Raw genomic sequence first — 16,896 nt, 5'->3', positions numbered from 1 at the left:
AACGGAACGTATTTATGTGAAAATCTTTATTGTTACACAAATGACCCAACAATACAAGCTGCAATGATCTCTATTCTTATGAACAATAAAATCTGGTGATATGTTCAGATGAGGGGTACAAGGTTTATTCTTTACACAGATTAGTATAAATTGTAAGATAATTATATTATTCAGTGGTCCCAAACCAATCAGACTGATGGTTGATATGTGCTAGTGACCAGTCAACTTATTGCCCTTTTATCTAAAAAGCATCCCTGTATGTCTTCCAACTAATAACCCACTTAAGCCTCTATTATTTTAGTGATATATCAATAAATTAGAAAACCTGGATATATACAGTTATACACAACTTGCTGTCGTTGCGGTGGTGATTGTGCACTTGTTTGGGTTGGTCCTAGCGCTGCTTCATGACCACCAAGTTTTTCAGCATGTCAAACGAGTTTCCGTCGGGCTCAACCGAGACCACACCCTGCGCCTCGGTGTGCACCTGGAGGAAGCCGTTGTGGTCCAGACCCACCACCTGAGCCTCCTCCCCCTCTTCACTCCAGAGACGAACCAGAGTCCCGCTGCGGAGGAACCAAATGCACAGAGAAAGAACCAAAATTTACAGCTTCGCTACGGAACGTCATTATGGACTTCAGGGAATTTTGCAAAGCTCTGCAAAAACTGAATGAGCGTGGAATGAGTATCATTTAAAAGCGTTTTTAAATGATAAATTATTTTTCAGTGTTTCCATCGTTTGCAACAGGCTTCAATTTTTAGAGCCAAAGCTTGAGCAAAGTTTTTTATTTAAAACTTCTAGCGATTTCCATGTCTCCACGCTCTGGCAGGAGAACCAAAACACATTCCTTGTATGCAAGTACTAGTTAAATAAAGTTTCCGATTCTAAATGAGAAGTCAAGTTTGAGTGTAGACCCGTCGGGGCCTCCTGCAGTACATACCTGTGGAGCCATCTTTTGTAGTACGTGGGAAGGACAGCGTCTGGGCCTCCTTGTTGGAAGCTGCTGATGAGGGCTTCCAGGGAGTTGACCGTGCGGGCGATGAGCTGCTCACAGCTGAGAGGCTGCAGGCTGCAGTTGTGCTGGATGTTGTGCTGCTGAATCAGGTCATTGATGCACACCGTTGGGTTGCTGTTTGTCACATTGAAGCCACAGCCTGTCGGGGAACATCACGGTGAAGAGGTGTGTCATTCTGAGCAAACGTCATGTTAACAGCACTTACTTTAAGAGGAGAACACGGAATAACACCTGCTTTTTTTTTTTGACGAGAAAACCAAAAATCATTCATGTGTTAATCAAGAGTTCAGAAAAGTTACCTATGAGCAGATGAAACGTTGATCCTATCACAGTGGAAGTCACCAGTACTCCCCCAAGCTTCAGAACGTTACTGTAGTAGATGTCATTGGGCCACTTCACCCTCAGATCTATGTCCTGATGAAGGTTGGAACATTTTCAAACATCGTCAATTCTAATCAGAATACATTGGTATTGTTGTATTATCAGCATTATTCTGTGAGTGGCATTTGTGTATTCAGAATTACAATTACTCCCTCTTGGGATAAATAAAGTATCTATGTATGTACTTGTTATCTAGCTAGTTTGGTGTTGAGAAAGCTAGTACAGGGACGTGTGCATGCTGATACCTCGTATCCAGGAAGTGTGCGAACCGCCTCCACCACAGCTAAAGCAGCCAGATGCTGCAGGAAGGGAATCCTCTGTCCGAGCCTCGAGCTCAGCTCAACCTGGACCCCCAGAGTGAACATGGCACAACCCAGAGGGCTCAGCCATCCGTTTTTGCCCCGACCTACAGCAGAAGCAAACATAGGGAACTTATATATATTAAATAAAAAAAATTAAAAAAAATACATGGTTATCAGATATGACTGCAACTGAAACTCCAGTCCACATCTGAAGGTTCACAGTGAGCTGGAGCACTGACCTCGTCCCTGGCTTTGTCGAGAAGCTACCGCTATTAAACCCACGTCTTTCGGTGCGTGCAGAGTCAGGCTGAAAGGAGAGGAAAATGGAGATTTAACAACTGTTTTCATTTCACATTTGGTTAGTGCTTTTTCACCACAATTTATTTTGATGAACAACTGTTGTGTTTTAAGGACTTGCTGCATTTCTCTGTTTGATGTCAATTTTAACTCTATGTAACTCTATCTAAGTCTTTAGATTTTGGACAGTTGGTTAGACGCAAATCTACATGGGGATGGCATGCATAACGCTGACCTAAACTAATTACTAATATAATAAATGTTGATCAAAAAGGCCGTAGGTAGTGGAGATACTGGACGTTAACAACTGGGATAATGGTGGTAAGTTCAGATGTCTTATTTAAATAGATCAAAACTAAGCCTCTGACTGGACACAGAATGTAATGTGAGCAAGCGTCAGTTGTATTAACACTATATCCTAAATAAGACAACTTTTTTTAAGAAATATGTGTAAATGTTAAAATTTGCTTGCAAAGGCTAAGTTAGCCAAATATGGACACATTGAATAAGGCTCAAAGACATGTGGACACATCTCACTCCTCAAACAGACGGAATGTAAAGCCTTTTAAAGACTTTAAATCCCTGTCCCTGCTCAGGACGTGTTCTCAGTGGCAGCTAATCCACGGGGCTGGACATATAAGACCCAGGAAGGTAAACAGACTCCAGTCAAGAAAGAAAAATGGTGGAACAGGACCAGCCTTAAACTACCTCCATGTCACCACCTGTTATGGCGCCAATGGCATTTAGAAAGGAGAGAAGTCCCTGAATGATTTAAAGCTACCAAGCTACTGTTAAAGAACATATTTAATTTGCCTTTTTTTAATATGGGTGTAACTTAACTTATTAAACCGGTAGATTTTATGTGGTCAGTTCAGATTTTTTTTTTAATTTTCCTGAAAGCCCAAAACCCATATCACTCCCCAGATTAAAATATCTCAGATTAAAAGATTATTTCACCATCTATGTTGATCTTTGAACTAGGATTTTCCACACATAAGCGCATTTGAATTGATCACCCAGGAGCATCGAAGAGGTGATCAATAAGAGAGGAGCAACTAATCTGTAAATCTGATTAATTGGGCTAATCTTATTTACTGAGTAGCTGGACAAATCATCATTTCCAACTAGCACTATTGAAGGCAATCAATGACTGATGAATGGACGGCTACTCCATTACCTACTACGGGACAGCTGAGACACCAACGCATGACCTTGCTTTTCTGACAGCTTGTCTGGACTAAAGCCTGGTGACACAAAGGCTATCAACAACCATAGAGTGGAGTACAAAATGTAAAAAGGTCCAGTGGTTTTGGGCAAAGCTTTCTTTTATTAAGCACTTGCAACCCTCCAGAATCTTCTACATTTCTGCACAAAGCTGGTAAAGTAAGTGAGCCCTTATTTTCAGTACCCAGTGTGACTAACTTTCCGGTAACTGTCGATCAGTCGTTTACAGCATATTTAACATATTCCTCAGTACAGAACCACTTCAGTTCTGAGATGTTGGTGGATTCTCTCGCTTCAGATCCTTTCACAGTATTTCTGTTGGATTAAGGTCAGGACCTTGACTACGACAGTTCATCTTTAACCCTTCCTGTTGTAGAATGACTTGTGTTCTTGGGCTTGTTGTCTCGCTGCTTGACCCAGTTTCTCTTCACATTCAGCTCATGGACAGATGTTCCTGACTTTGCCTTTTAGAATTCACTGGAATAAATCTGAATCCATTGGTCCATTAATGATGACACATCGTCCTGCGCCGGATGCAGCAAAACAGGTTAAAATAAGGACTTTACCAACCCTTTGTTTTACAGATAGGATGAGATTCTGATGCTGGACTTTGCTATACAACAACTGTTGATCGTTGTCCATTGTTCTCCGGACAGTGGATTCACGACCAGAGTTGAGAGAGTTGTTTAGAAGATATCCTGAGCTCCAATTTGACCTCTCGTACAATTATGCGTCTTACTTTTGGAAATGTCTACGTTGGTAAATCACTCCTGTGGAGATTAACAGTCGTCTTAAATCTAGTCCATGTGCCTGACTGTAGACTCCAAACTCTTTAAAGATGTTTTTTTTCTCAGCCTGATGATCAACAGCAACTATTTTTTTTTTATCTCGTCAGAAAGCTCCTTTGTCCACGCGTTGCAAAGACCAGACTGACAGATTGCGTATTTCTTGAAACAAAGCGGGTCACTGAACGACACCTGAGTCTCATTACAGTGATTGGAAACACTTCTGAACAGATGGACTCTAATTTGGCCTTGAAATTCACTTGTAATCCTGGAAGTACACTTACATTTGTGTTTATCTCATAGATATGTCACATTGGCTCATTTTCCCTGAATAAACAAATACAAAAGCAAAGTATTTCTGTTTCATTAGCCTGATCAGGATCTTGCCGAATTCTTTCAGGACTCATTTTTATGCAGAAATGAAGAAAATTCTGAGCAGTGAAAATACTTCCAAGCTGTACTGTATGTCACAGTTTGTAACAGCTGCCAGATGAACAGGCACAATAAAATGCTCTCATCTTATGGTATGTAGACGAATTAATAATACAGACTACAGAGGTTAAACTAGTTTAACAAGAGAGTCCCATCAAAGTACATATATTTATCATAGATATGAATTAATAGAGGAAGTATTTAAACTAGAGTTACATTTTCATGGTATTGAGTTTTATAAAGAACATTTTTTCCTCATGAGATCATGTTGGTCTAACTTTCATATTTTAAAAAGGTTCATTGCAAGTTCATTAATTTGTTAGGATGGAATTAAGAAGTAAACAAATCTTTCATTTACTATCTCATATCTTGTTATGAATATTAACAGATTTCACATTTTTTCGTTTTGTTGATATAATTATACACAGTATTACGTTTGGTACACAGATTTTCATTTCATCTGTGCGACCAGATGCAGTGTTGTTCTCATTAGTTCATTACACCCACCTCTCCAGACTACAGAGGGACAGCGGAGCTCATTCTCCAACAGACTGACTCAGCTTTGCTCCCACGGTCAACGCTACCATTCACAATCCAGCTGTACAACAACTCCCCTTTCTAAAACAGGTAACACCAAGTTATTAATATTAAGGCACATTATTGCACCTTATTATATAATATATTTACTGCTTTCTCTATTTCTTTGACATTTGTTCATATGCAAATTGTATGTAGAGTTTTGCTAGAGTTAAACTATTTTATTTTACTACGATTTTTACTGTTTTAATTTAACAATTCAACTGAGCGTCTGTGACCAAGCAATTTCCCTTATGGATGAATAAAGTCTAAGTCTCTCTACTAAGTGAAAGTGGCCGTCGTTGGACCGGGTCCAACAGAGGCGCTAACACACTGCAACACCCACACTCGCATTCACACAAGCAAACACTTTCGAGTCAACAGGCACCTATCCCGTAATTATGTGGACCGCGAAGGTAAATTCAGTTCATCAAAGACCTTCTAATAACTTGCCACTGCTTTTGAAAGCGTTACACTTTGCAGACTCTGCAACCTGCACGGCGCTTCACGGCCTTTCGCTGCACCAGAGTCACCTTCACAAGGTACTACTCTGGAGCATAACATTCCTTCCACTGGACAGGAGAAGTTCATGACAAATTATGCGCCATATGTTCCTCAGCATATGAAATGAGGACGTTTAAGCATCTGCTTACAATCTTTTATAATTGCAGGTGGAGCATGCAAGGTCAATTGGGGCGGTTTATTTTTTATGGTTGAACCTGTTGTAGTGTTTTTCACATGGAAAATGACCTCTTCCATACATTGTGAGGCTGGATATTGGATTACTTTTCCAAACAAACAGTGGCGGCCAGGGAGTGACACAATAACTGGAACAGTGTTAACTTTAAGAGAGGAAAGGCACGGCCGCGCTACGTGAAATGTGAGATTCTCAGTGATACAAGTTTCAACTTTTTTTTTTTCAAATAATTAGTTTCAAATAATCAGAATTAAATTTCCTTCCACCGCTGCTTCTCTTCATTTATGCACGTCCGAAGCATCCACATGCAGGGAAAATAAGGGGGAAAAGGAACCCGGTGTCAGAAAATGGGCCCTTGGGTTTTCATGTCTGAGCCTGAAGCTCTGCGTTAGAAAGAGCGAACATGTAGGAAGTGTTTCTCCAGGCACAGGGATCAAGTTAAGCAAAGCAGGAAGTGAAAGATTATGGTTTCTGGACATGCAAATTGGTCTCTAGATTATTTTTTCCCATCTTTGACAACATGAGAGTCAATCTCGCTATAAATACAGATGAAACAATGAATCAATTCTGGGAAAATCATTATAATGTTGATAATATATTAATTCTTAATAAGCTATTATATTATCATATATTTTATATTTTTTCTTTGCCTTAATCCCATTTGCATTTTAACACTGTGCAACATCAATCTGCAATACAAGTGTCAACAGCTCATAAGTTAATAAAGTTCTGCCTTATATTATAGCTAGAACTAAACTGAAACGCCAATGCAAATTCCTTTTAATGTCACCGTATGATAGGTTTAATAAATAATTTTAACAAGCACGAATGTGATAGAAAAAAACAGATCCACTGAACAAAAAGTTCTGCAGCAAAATCCTAATAACACAATGATGTATCCTCACGTTAACGACTTACACTTTTTACAATTTTTACAATTTTTATGTGGCTTTTAAGATGGGTCACTGTTTCTTTTTTATTTTAATACTGGGCTGCAATAGTCAACTTAAAGGAGGCAAACTCCCCAGGAGAATGCACTCGTAAACCACAAGAACCCCATCACAACTGAAATGTTCATAAAAAAAAAAATACACTGTTTTGAACTGGATAAAAAGAAAACTAGCTGAGGAAGTGACTATTAGCTGAACGGAGAAACTAGTTACTAGTTATAGTTGCAGCAAATCTAAATTTCATGAAGTGGAAACTGAAACAAACCCGACCTGATGGTTGTATTCATCTGACAAGTAGAGATTTTGCCATTTTTCACGACGAACTGTATGTGTTGAAAATGATTTAGAAGTCAACCTTTAACATTCTGAATTTGACATCACTTTTTGTTTTTCAAATCTTATAAGAATTGGGAAAACTTTATCCGAATTATGAATATATATGTATTTAATATATATGTTAATATAGAGTACGAATATTATAGAACATAATACGCATGTTATTATGTATGAATTCTTGAGGTTTGGGGTTTTTGGGAGGTGGCTTGTAATGTGGATGTTTGTTCAAAATTAGAAGACTTTCCATCAAGACATTCCTGAGATATCACATTTACACGAGTGTGACGCACAGTGACCAGCAAAACATAATCAACTAATCTTTGCACGTTGCATGTTTTGTTCACTCTGGCGGAGAAGAAGCTTCAGTCAAGAATGAGCCGGACAGATGCTCAACCAGAAAACGTACTGCCGCCAGCACGCGAAAGGACAGTGGGCCAGCATCATCCATTCAGCTGGAGAGGAGGCGCTGGGACTCCCCGAGCTTGTGAGGAACGCCGGCTCTGCGGCGGTGATGCAAAATGACAAAACACGGAGGCAGCGACAGAGACGAGGATGACAGGGAGGCTGAAAGCCGTCGCGGACGAACCCCTCTCATCCTCTCTCCGTTGAGCTGAGGCGGCGCGGGAGGAGCACGTTAGGCCAGGCTCACCCAGACATGTGGCTCAATGTGTTGAGCATACTTAATAAAAACAAAAGCTTAAAGAAATAAAACAGGCATTCCTTTACAATCACATTAATCAAGGCAACTCCCGAGGAACATCTGGAAACTCAAACATTAGCAGCGAAATCAAACTGCAGCAACAGGTTTGGGGGGTTACTCACTCAGCCTACTTCAGTTTCTGTATAACCTTAATGACAACACTGTCTGCTCCAATCAGCCCAGCGCAGCTCTACAATCCATTTGTCAAACTTTATGACAGTTTTAATTGCTACCACCTGCTTCCTGATCAAGCCCCTCAACAGCCACTTTTACTCATGGGTGGATGGAGACAAAGAAGTCTATTAGGTACAACTTGCCTTCGCAACACAGAGGTCACTTAATTAGTTCCAGCCGCTCTGCCCCCCAACCTCAAGTGTATGCGCAGACGTATACACAAACACACAAAGTGCGTGCGAAATCTGATGTAGGACTTTCACGCTATGTGGCATCTTTTCTGTCTATCACTTCAAAAAAATACCATACTACACACGACACCTTAAGATGATTTCCCTAACATGTATATAACAGTGCGCTCACACCAACGTAGCTTCTCTTTAAGGCGTTTTTTGTGTTTTCTTAAGCCTTATTTTCGTTATATGCAAATAAAACCACTACATTGTATAAGCTCTTCCTTTAACAGCACTCCATAAGCATGTGGGAGCTTTCTTTTTTTGCTCCTGCTTGAGATTTAATTTGCATTATGCATGAGACAAATGAACGTAGGATTTCAGCTGCTCACCAGATCAGGGCCTCGTCCGCATTTTTCTTTTTATAACGCGTCAAATGTTCTCCGCGGGTGACAGATTCTCGCCTGCGGGCAGGTCAGTTTGGCTAATCCAGACACTTGCTACACGCCCGCGCTGCTGTAATGTATAAAGAATGTGCACGTTTGACGTTGTCTTGCTAAAATAGGCCTCTAAAATAAGAGAAGGCCTCCTTTCAGAAAGACGACGCCTAAACGGCCGCGCACATGTTTTCTTCATAATTCTGCACGTATCATTCGTCGTTCTGCGTAAACGGTTCCTTCGCAGATGTGCGGCTTGTGCAGATCGTGTGCACCAGGTCCATTAAAAAGGCCGGCTTTTGAACTGTGCACTGATAACGAGGCAGATCTTTAGTCTCGAGGACACGTCGGGGGACCACCAATGCTGATTTGCAACCTAGGCTTTTTTTCACACAGCAGAACAACTTGAATTAATCAAATAAATCGACTAGTTTGATTCTGTTAAATCATTGTTCCTTCATTATTATGTTTTCATGTTAAAACTTTACAGCGAAAGGTTCAATAAAAATACCATGAGCTCATCTATAATACATGGGTACCTGTAGGGTCGAGTACTAAGTTTCCCAAAGAGCCATGGACGGTGAACATGGTGGCAGGATGTAAAGTATAGTATATGTGACTACCTGCAGCTAGCTGTCATGTACGTTGGTCACACATGAGCATGTGCTGCTGAATGTCCACTTCAAACATCTAAACAGACGTGAAGGAGTGTGAGTTACCCGTCCAGCAGGTCCATGGTAGACGTGACGACTTCAGCATACAGCAGGGTGTTTCCCAGGAGGCTGGTCTTCAGGTTCTCGCGGTAGGTCTCCACGTTGAACTGCGCCCCGCACTGGGACTCTGTAGAGTCGGTGAGTACTGGTAGAGAGCCCTCGGGCGGCGAAGGACCGTTGTGGAGGTCAGAGGAGGACACCACTCTGAGGGACGCCCTGGGCAACGTAAAGACGCCGTTTTTATCTGCTTTGGCCTTTAGCCACTTCAGGAAGCTGGTCTTGGATTCCTGCGTGGGACACAGAGGAGCAGAGGTACCATGTGGCGTTATTCTCAATGTATAGTGTATGCGCACCGATCAGACACAACATTAAAACCAGTGACAGGACACACACGCACAAGGTGTTGACTTGGTTTCTAAATTCACTAGATCCCAAACTGTATCTGTGGAGTATCCACAGAGGCCCCTCCCCTCAGCATCCACTAAAAACATCCTGTTGCCAGACACCCACAGGACACCCACAGAAGGTCCATGTCCATTCTCTGATGAGAGGCACAAGGATGACCTAAAGACACACACAGCTCCACTAGTCCTACATGAGAAACCGTTCTACACACAGCCCTCTTCAACATACACAACAATCTGGAAACAATTCTGCAGATCCTAATTTCCATCAAGCTGCAGCTTTTGGGGCAAAGTAACTTGAACTGACATTCAGACTGAGTCAGAGGTTACTCAGTAACACACATTACAATAATACAGACAAATATATCAAGAATTACTGCCACTGCTGCTACTTCTAGTTGTGCACTATTTTTTGTTAAAGGAGACATCCAGGCTCTGTGCAGAACCAGGACATGTCACTTTAATGACATCAATGAGTGGAACCTGTTCTGTTCAGCTTCTAAGCAACTTAGAGTTCTAACTCCCCCTAGTGGTCGGTCATTGTCCAAACTCAATCTCCTAGTGTCACTACATTTATTTATTTATTTTTTTGGTTGCATTTTGTTACTCGTCTTTACAGATATTTTTATACTGACGTCACCTTCACTGGTGCCAAGATCATCCCAACTGACAAGAGCGTAAAGCAGCTCCGTGCTCATTTAACCACGATCTGTGAAACCTTGTCTTTGTGGTGCAAAAAGAACTGTGGGTCTCACCTGAGAAGTGGCCAGCAGATGGACCGGGCTCGGGGCCAAAGTCTGGTTTTGTTCACAGCTGAGGCCAAGAGAGGTGAGGATCTCGGTCAGGACTTCATAGCGCAGTGCGTTGCTCACTTTCAGTTCATCAAACCCTCCTGACGCCAACTTTTGCGACTCGGGTGACGTTTCCAAGTGGACCTGCGGAAACATAAACAGGACTTAGTTGATACACAGTCCCAACAGAAATGCGCATTTTTATGTTGCAAATATGTACATACATGTAATCAATGCAGTTTTAATTTAGATCATATTACGTTCATACGTCAGAATCACATCTTTCACACATGTGAAATATGAGGTGAATACATAATCACTACATTTTCTAAATTAACCAACAAAAACAATAGATGTTTTTGGTCATTTATGGCACTTAGAGGTATACAACCCAATGCAACACTATCAACATCCCATGTTAGTAACTGTAATTTCTCAATTGGGATGACTATACACCGATCAGGCATAACATTATGACCACTGTCCTAATAGTGTCTGACAACAGGATGTTGTTAGATGTTACATCATATACGACATTATATTTCAAGAAGGCAAAGGAGAAACGCTTGATAAATTTGGTCCAGTCCAACACTTAATTAATTGCCCATTCAGTTGTGTTAGTACGAGATAACACATCATTAAATCTTCTGAATTAAATATGTGTTTTCAACCGTTTAAACCACCACACTTTCAATAACGTCGTATGCCTTTACCTGACAGAGAACAGCTTCTCCTCCGTCTCCTCCGTGGGTTACCCTGACAATGACCATTTCCCTCTGATGACTCTCGTCCCCTTTCAGCTCCCCCCACAGCTCCACCTCCCCTCCGCCTCGAGCGTCTCTAACGTAGACCTTCCCGCTCGCCAGCATGCTCAGCTCCAGCTCTGTGCAGTCTTTCCTGGTGAAGCTCAGCCTTCGGATTTGCATGCGCTGTTTCTCCCTGGCTTCCAGAGAGATGCCCGCGGGGCAGAGGGTGGAGGCCAGCCCGAGGACTTTGCCGCCCTGGCTCAGGTAAGTGAGAAAGCGAGTCTGAAGCTGCGGGGTCAAGGCTTCCTCTTCTGCTAGAACCAAGAGTCTGGTGTTCTCCAGCCAGGGATCGCTCAGGGCCTGCTGAGGCTGGAGAGGATAAATTATGTTGTTTTCCATGTTTAAAGATCCCGATAAAAGGTCGCGAACTGCCTGAAAGCGCTTCTCGCAACCACCCGTGTACACGAGAACATTTGGTGGTTTGCCGTAACAGTTAATACCAGCGCCCTGACCCGAATACCCATCGTGCTCAGTTTCATCCAGACTCTTGTCCCCGCTTTCCAGTTTGACCGAGTTATCGTCGGGGAGGTCTGGGATGTTGTCGGCGGAGGCGTATTTGACCGACAGGATGGTGCTGTTCTCCAGTTCCAAACATTCGTGGCAGCTGGACAGATGAAGGTGGTGTCCATGGCCCTCCATGTGGTGATGATTGCCCAAGGAGCGGTCCTCCGAATCAGCGGGTGCCGCAACCTGAGTGCTGCAGAGCGGTTCGGACCCTCGGCGCTCCTCTAACCTCCGGTTTACTTCGGGGACTAGGAGAAGGCTGCCCTTGCGGCACTGCAGGTGAGGCGGCAGGTGACGGGGAAGCGGCTCCGGGTCGACCTCTTCAGTCTGAGTGCGGCACAGAGACAGGGAGGTCACACCCTTTGCGCTATGTGGACACTGCTTCTCCAGAAGAGCACAGAGAGTGGATTCTTGGAGAAGGACAGCTGTGTGAATGTCACAAAAAAATCAATAACAGTCTGGTGACTTTGACGGTTTGTAGTTTAGAACATATTGCACACAGCATTGGTATTATTTAGGAAGTTCATACACAAACACCAGCATACAGTTGTCTATTTACACAAGCAGTACACTGTATATAAAGCATGATGTCCTTACTCCTACACACTCTCCTTTTAGATCTGGTTTGGTCCCCAACAATTCATGAGAAATCATTTCTGGCTGGCTAATAGTGAGCTTTGTTTGCCTGGATCGCAGGTTGAACAAAATCTATGTTGCACAGTTTAAGAACCAGAGACTGTGTTGGTTGTTTTGGAGTAATGAATATTGATTCCACTGTTTCCACTTTGGTGTAATGCATAACCCTTAGTAGATCAGAAAGTATTTGCTGTTGTGTGGAAACATGGCATGGCTAAAACCATTCCTTTATTATTGTCATTATTGGTGAAAATAGCCTATACCAGCTCACAATGTGTTGATCTTGTAGATCGGCTATTTTCACAACTTTTGTGCGACACTCTTGTATGATGCAGTAGGCCGACAAATTCATGAAAAGAACAAGAATTGAAATATGGCGATAAAAGGTTTCTGCCCAACAGCAATGAAGTACAGCACAGCCACATTGCATCTCCATTAATGGGAAAGCCTAGGCTAGAGCTATTAATCTGGTAGGAATCTGGTTATTATACAAAAGCCTTGTTTAAAACTGCTGTTTTATGAAATGCAACGCTTGATACAATCTGTCAACCTTGATTCCAAATTCCAATACTTATTGACGTATGATAATTTATCAGAAGACTAATATTTTCTCTCTTTTTCTTCCTAAAACTGACTAAAACTTTTTTGAGTTTTCGTCGACTAAAACTAGACCAAAAATTATCGCATATAGAAGTGAAATGTGACTAAAACTAAAAGCATTTTCGTAGCATTTTTCGGAACTGAAAACTAAAATAGTTTAGAGTTGTGAGGAACTACGGAGCAGGTGATTATTCTTTCTGCTTTTTCATCGTAAGTAGTTACTCTTGCTTGTGAACTCATTAAAATTCAAGATACACATTTACAAACAAATAAGGTGTCCGATAAGGTGTAACGACTACGTTATGTGACAATTTAAGAACATAACAAAACATAAAATGGGATGTTAAAAATGTAATTAAAGGCAACATACGGATTATCTTTGAAGGCACAAGTCCATTGTCCAGCTGAAGGCAATCTTCAATAAAAGCTATCCCAAGACGACTGAAGTTATCTACACTGGCCTGAGCCACTGCTCTGAATGGCTGTCCCGGGCTAAAGGCCAGAGGTAGACAGTAGTCAGACCAGTTCAGCACCTGCACACAGTACACATACTGGTTAGGTGAGTCTGGTTAGGACAGGTAAACTGTGGTGTTCATTATGGTCCGTCTACAACCCAACTCAGGAGTGTTTTGCAAAGAAACAACATTAGTGTAAAAAGCACATTATTTAGGAATGAAATGCATGGAATATGAAGCTCTTATTTTCTGGATTGTTAAAACCTCTACATGAAATTTAAGGGTGACTGGGCAGACGGCCCTGACACGTCAGAAATCATAACAAAAGAAACAAATGTTATGTAAGTTATGTTTCACAAAGACACAAGCATGTGAACTAACTAGGACTAACTAGTATCACAGACACAGGCTCTGAGCATCCTTTAAACACAGCCACACATGTGTGGGGAAGGTTTAACTTCACGTGCACCTTTGTTCCTTCATGTGTGTATGACCTGCATGCTTTAGAATATATAAACTCTTTAATGCTGCACAAAAGTGAAAGTTGCCAAACCTCTACCGTACAGATCGTCAAATCCTTCTACCCTGACTATTGATTAGTAATTTGATTGTTGTTACAATTTAATCATTAATCACATTTTCAAAAAAATTTCGGTCCATGTTCCCAGAGCGTTGCCTCCTAATTATTATTAATAATCATTGGAACTATTATTAATTATCACTAATAACCAGTTTTGCTCTATTTAAAGCACAACATAACAATCATGCAAAGTCTTCTCACAACCAGCTTCATGAGTTGGTCACCAGGAGCATTTGTAACAGTGGCAGTTTGTGCACGGCTCACTTGTTAACTAAAATCCCATGCAGCCAACCATGAAGCTGATTAAGATGTCACCATAGCAATGTGCAGAACTGTCATCAAGGCAAACAGTGGCTACTTTGAGGGATTTGATATATGGGGAGAAAAAGAGTTCTTATGTATCCACGAATGTTCTGCACTGTGGAAAATAGTTTAAAAGTAAAAACAAGAAAACAAAATCTGTTGAATAAGTAGAATCTGAACTCTTACAGCATATTCAACAACTTTTTCAAGTTTTCAGCTTAGCTCACTTTTGATCTGTAATTGTCAACCACTTATCTTGACGATGGCATTAAATAAAAATGTCAAACTGACAATGTTAAAGCAACGCTAAAACAAAGCAGCTGTGAGTGTTGAAACATCTCCAAGAGAAACCAGTGGCCTTGTTTTAGATGAAATGTACCATGAAATGGGTGACTGGTAATCCTCACAGACCTGAGATCAGCTAATAATGAAGTTGCAAAATCAAGACAAAATATGGACACTAAAAGCCAGTTTCGCAATGTCTGAATGGCAGTTTGTGAGAATGAATCTTAAGAAATGTGCGGTGCCTACTTTCTTATTTGCTGTGTGAGGAGGAGGGTAGCTCGCTCTGTGTCCTGTGGCTTCTATGATGAATGAAATGTTCTCTATTTGTGGACCGCAAACAACAGAAGACTCCAAAAGAACAGTCCATTTGCTAAGGTCATCGCACGCCTGGGGACAGGACAGACAGCAAAGAATAACTCCAAACACTACAAGGCTGTTACACAGTGATTAATAGTTAGTGACAGGCATCATGAAACACTATCAAAGGCCCGGGACTTTATATCCCCTTCGTGAGGACATAAAGTCATGAGGGAACTAGCAAGATTAGTGACACAATGACAGGCTGTAGCAACAGTGATATTAGGAAGGAAAGGGATTTAATGGTTTACTTTAAACTGTTATGTTATGGGAACACAGAGGTTAATTTCCTATTGCTCCCGACGTACAATTCGATATTTGTTGCCCTGGGTCACAAGCTCAGCTGATCTAGTTTGTTCCTAGAAATGGTAATCAGATAAAGCAAATTAAAAAAACAGCCCCAGAGGACTCAAACCTGGATTCCGGCATCTATGTCTTTACAACCGAAGAAGATCTATTAACCACAACATGTCGAACCTTGAACATGAGTAAGGCTGCAGCAGCAGAAGACTACGAAGTATCACTCCTGTCTAAAACTAAAACCAGGAAACCAAACCCTAAGTCCCAGAGGATACAATTATCAAGGGTTCACCGATCCATCCTGTAATGGTAATAGGTAAAATTTCCTTCTCCTTAGTACCAACTGTGTAACAAACATTTCAACCTTTGGACGTGCAGCTGCTAAATCTACAGCCACCACGTGCATGTCCTCGTAAATGTTTCCACCACTTTGTTGAATCTGTGCCACAATAAATGAAGGCATTCTGCAGACAAAAGTGGGTCTAACCCGGAACTATGCTAAAAAAAGTGTTTAAGTGTCTAAAAGCACTCAAAAGTCACATTTATGCTGCTTGCTTCCCAATTATGATATAAAACTCTCTTATGTCTTTTTTTTTTTAAATTAGTTTATGGAGTCAACTCTGAGGCTGAGCTGTGTAAACAAGCTTTTGACAGCGAAGTCAGTGCCCTGTCACCACTCTTATCTGATGTCAAGATGCTGCTCCGGTACCCAACCTGAGGCTCCGTTACACATACAGCCTTGTTCCCCAGCTGGAGGAAAACGTTGTCATCGAGGGAGTGCGACCCCGAGTCCGTGCGTCGTCCAGTCGGCCGCGGAGAGGCAGGAGCTGAGGCCGAGCCGGAGCAGACGCTGAAGCTGAAGCTGAAGCTGCTGCTGCTCCGCCTGGACAGACTGTTACGAATCAGCACCGAGTAGCACTTGTGAAAGCGCACCCAGAGGTAAACGTAGCACAGCGTTATTAGCATCTTACAGGGCATACGCGGAGGGGGTCATCGTTATTTGTCGTGTAGTAAAACATTTGTGCTCACGGAGGACACAAACTCTCAGTTGACATTAGCTGCATTGGCTAACGACTACGTCATTTGACTGTGCTTTGCGGCATTCTTCTTCTTCTTCGGCGTCTTTTTTTTTGGCAGTTTTGACGCAATAAAGAGTATTACCGCCCTCGGTAGGATGGGGTTATTTACAATAGAACACAGGTGTCAAACATACGGCCCGCTGGCTAAAAGTGGTCTAATCATCATCTGGCCCGCAGCATGAATTTGCAAACTGCGAGAATTACACAGGAGACTGCAATTTTTCAATGAAAAAAATCCGGATTTGTCCACTGTGTTAGTCAAAGAAGTGGTCAGAGCACAACACTGAGACCCAAGACTAAACAGCAGACAGCATGAGCCCATATTGCACTTCTTAAGATTTTTATTTAAAGGATAGTTTATTAACTGTTAACATTCTCCTAATTGTCTTCTTTGCACTAAAATAAATGGGGAAAAAAATATGAAGTTGTCTTTATTTATAGGTTATTCTGCTGTTATGTGACTGCTCTGGCCCGCTTCCGATCAAATTGGGCTGTACGTGGAACCCGAAGTAAAGTGAGTTTGACACCCCTGCAATAGAATATAATACTGTATAATATTTATAGTGGCTTCCTTTGTCACTAACTGCGCGTACTGGTGTGAAG

General features: G+C 41.8%; 1 protein-coding gene across 5 annotated transcripts; it reads right to left on the bottom strand.

The window, feature by feature from the left end:
- Positions 1-11: 11 nt before the first annotated feature.
- On the bottom strand, positions 12-16,300 carry hlcs (holocarboxylase synthetase (biotin-(proprionyl-CoA-carboxylase (ATP-hydrolysing)) ligase)). Of its 5 annotated transcripts, XM_047607316.1 has the most exons (12): positions 16,186-16,281; positions 15,929-16,106; positions 14,804-14,944; positions 13,305-13,467; positions 11,102-12,123; positions 10,353-10,532; positions 9,200-9,480; positions 1,939-2,006; positions 1,643-1,803; positions 1,316-1,430; positions 942-1,155; positions 12-566 (listed from the first exon to the last, which is right to left on the bottom strand). In XM_047607316.1, the coding sequence occupies exons 1-12, from the start codon at positions 16,206-16,208 to the stop codon at positions 395-397; spliced, it is 2,718 nt and encodes a 905-aa protein (XP_047463272.1). In that variant the 5' UTR covers positions 16,209-16,281; the 3' UTR covers positions 12-394. The 5 variants fall into 5 exon arrangements, with proteins under 5 accessions (XP_047463272.1, XP_047463270.1, XP_047463271.1 ...); XM_047607314.1 differs by having other exon boundaries at positions 15,929-16,300; XM_047607315.1 differs by having other exon boundaries at positions 15,950-16,300.
- Positions 16,301-16,896: the final 596 nt, after the last annotated feature.

This window comes from Mugil cephalus, chromosome 15 (genome assembly GCF_022458985.1).
Source record: "Mugil cephalus isolate CIBA_MC_2020 chromosome 15, CIBA_Mcephalus_1.1, whole genome shotgun sequence".
Classification (NCBI taxonomy): Eukaryota; Metazoa; Chordata; class Actinopteri; order Mugiliformes; family Mugilidae; genus Mugil; species Mugil cephalus.
This window is presented reverse-complemented; position numbering and strand designations above follow the sequence as displayed.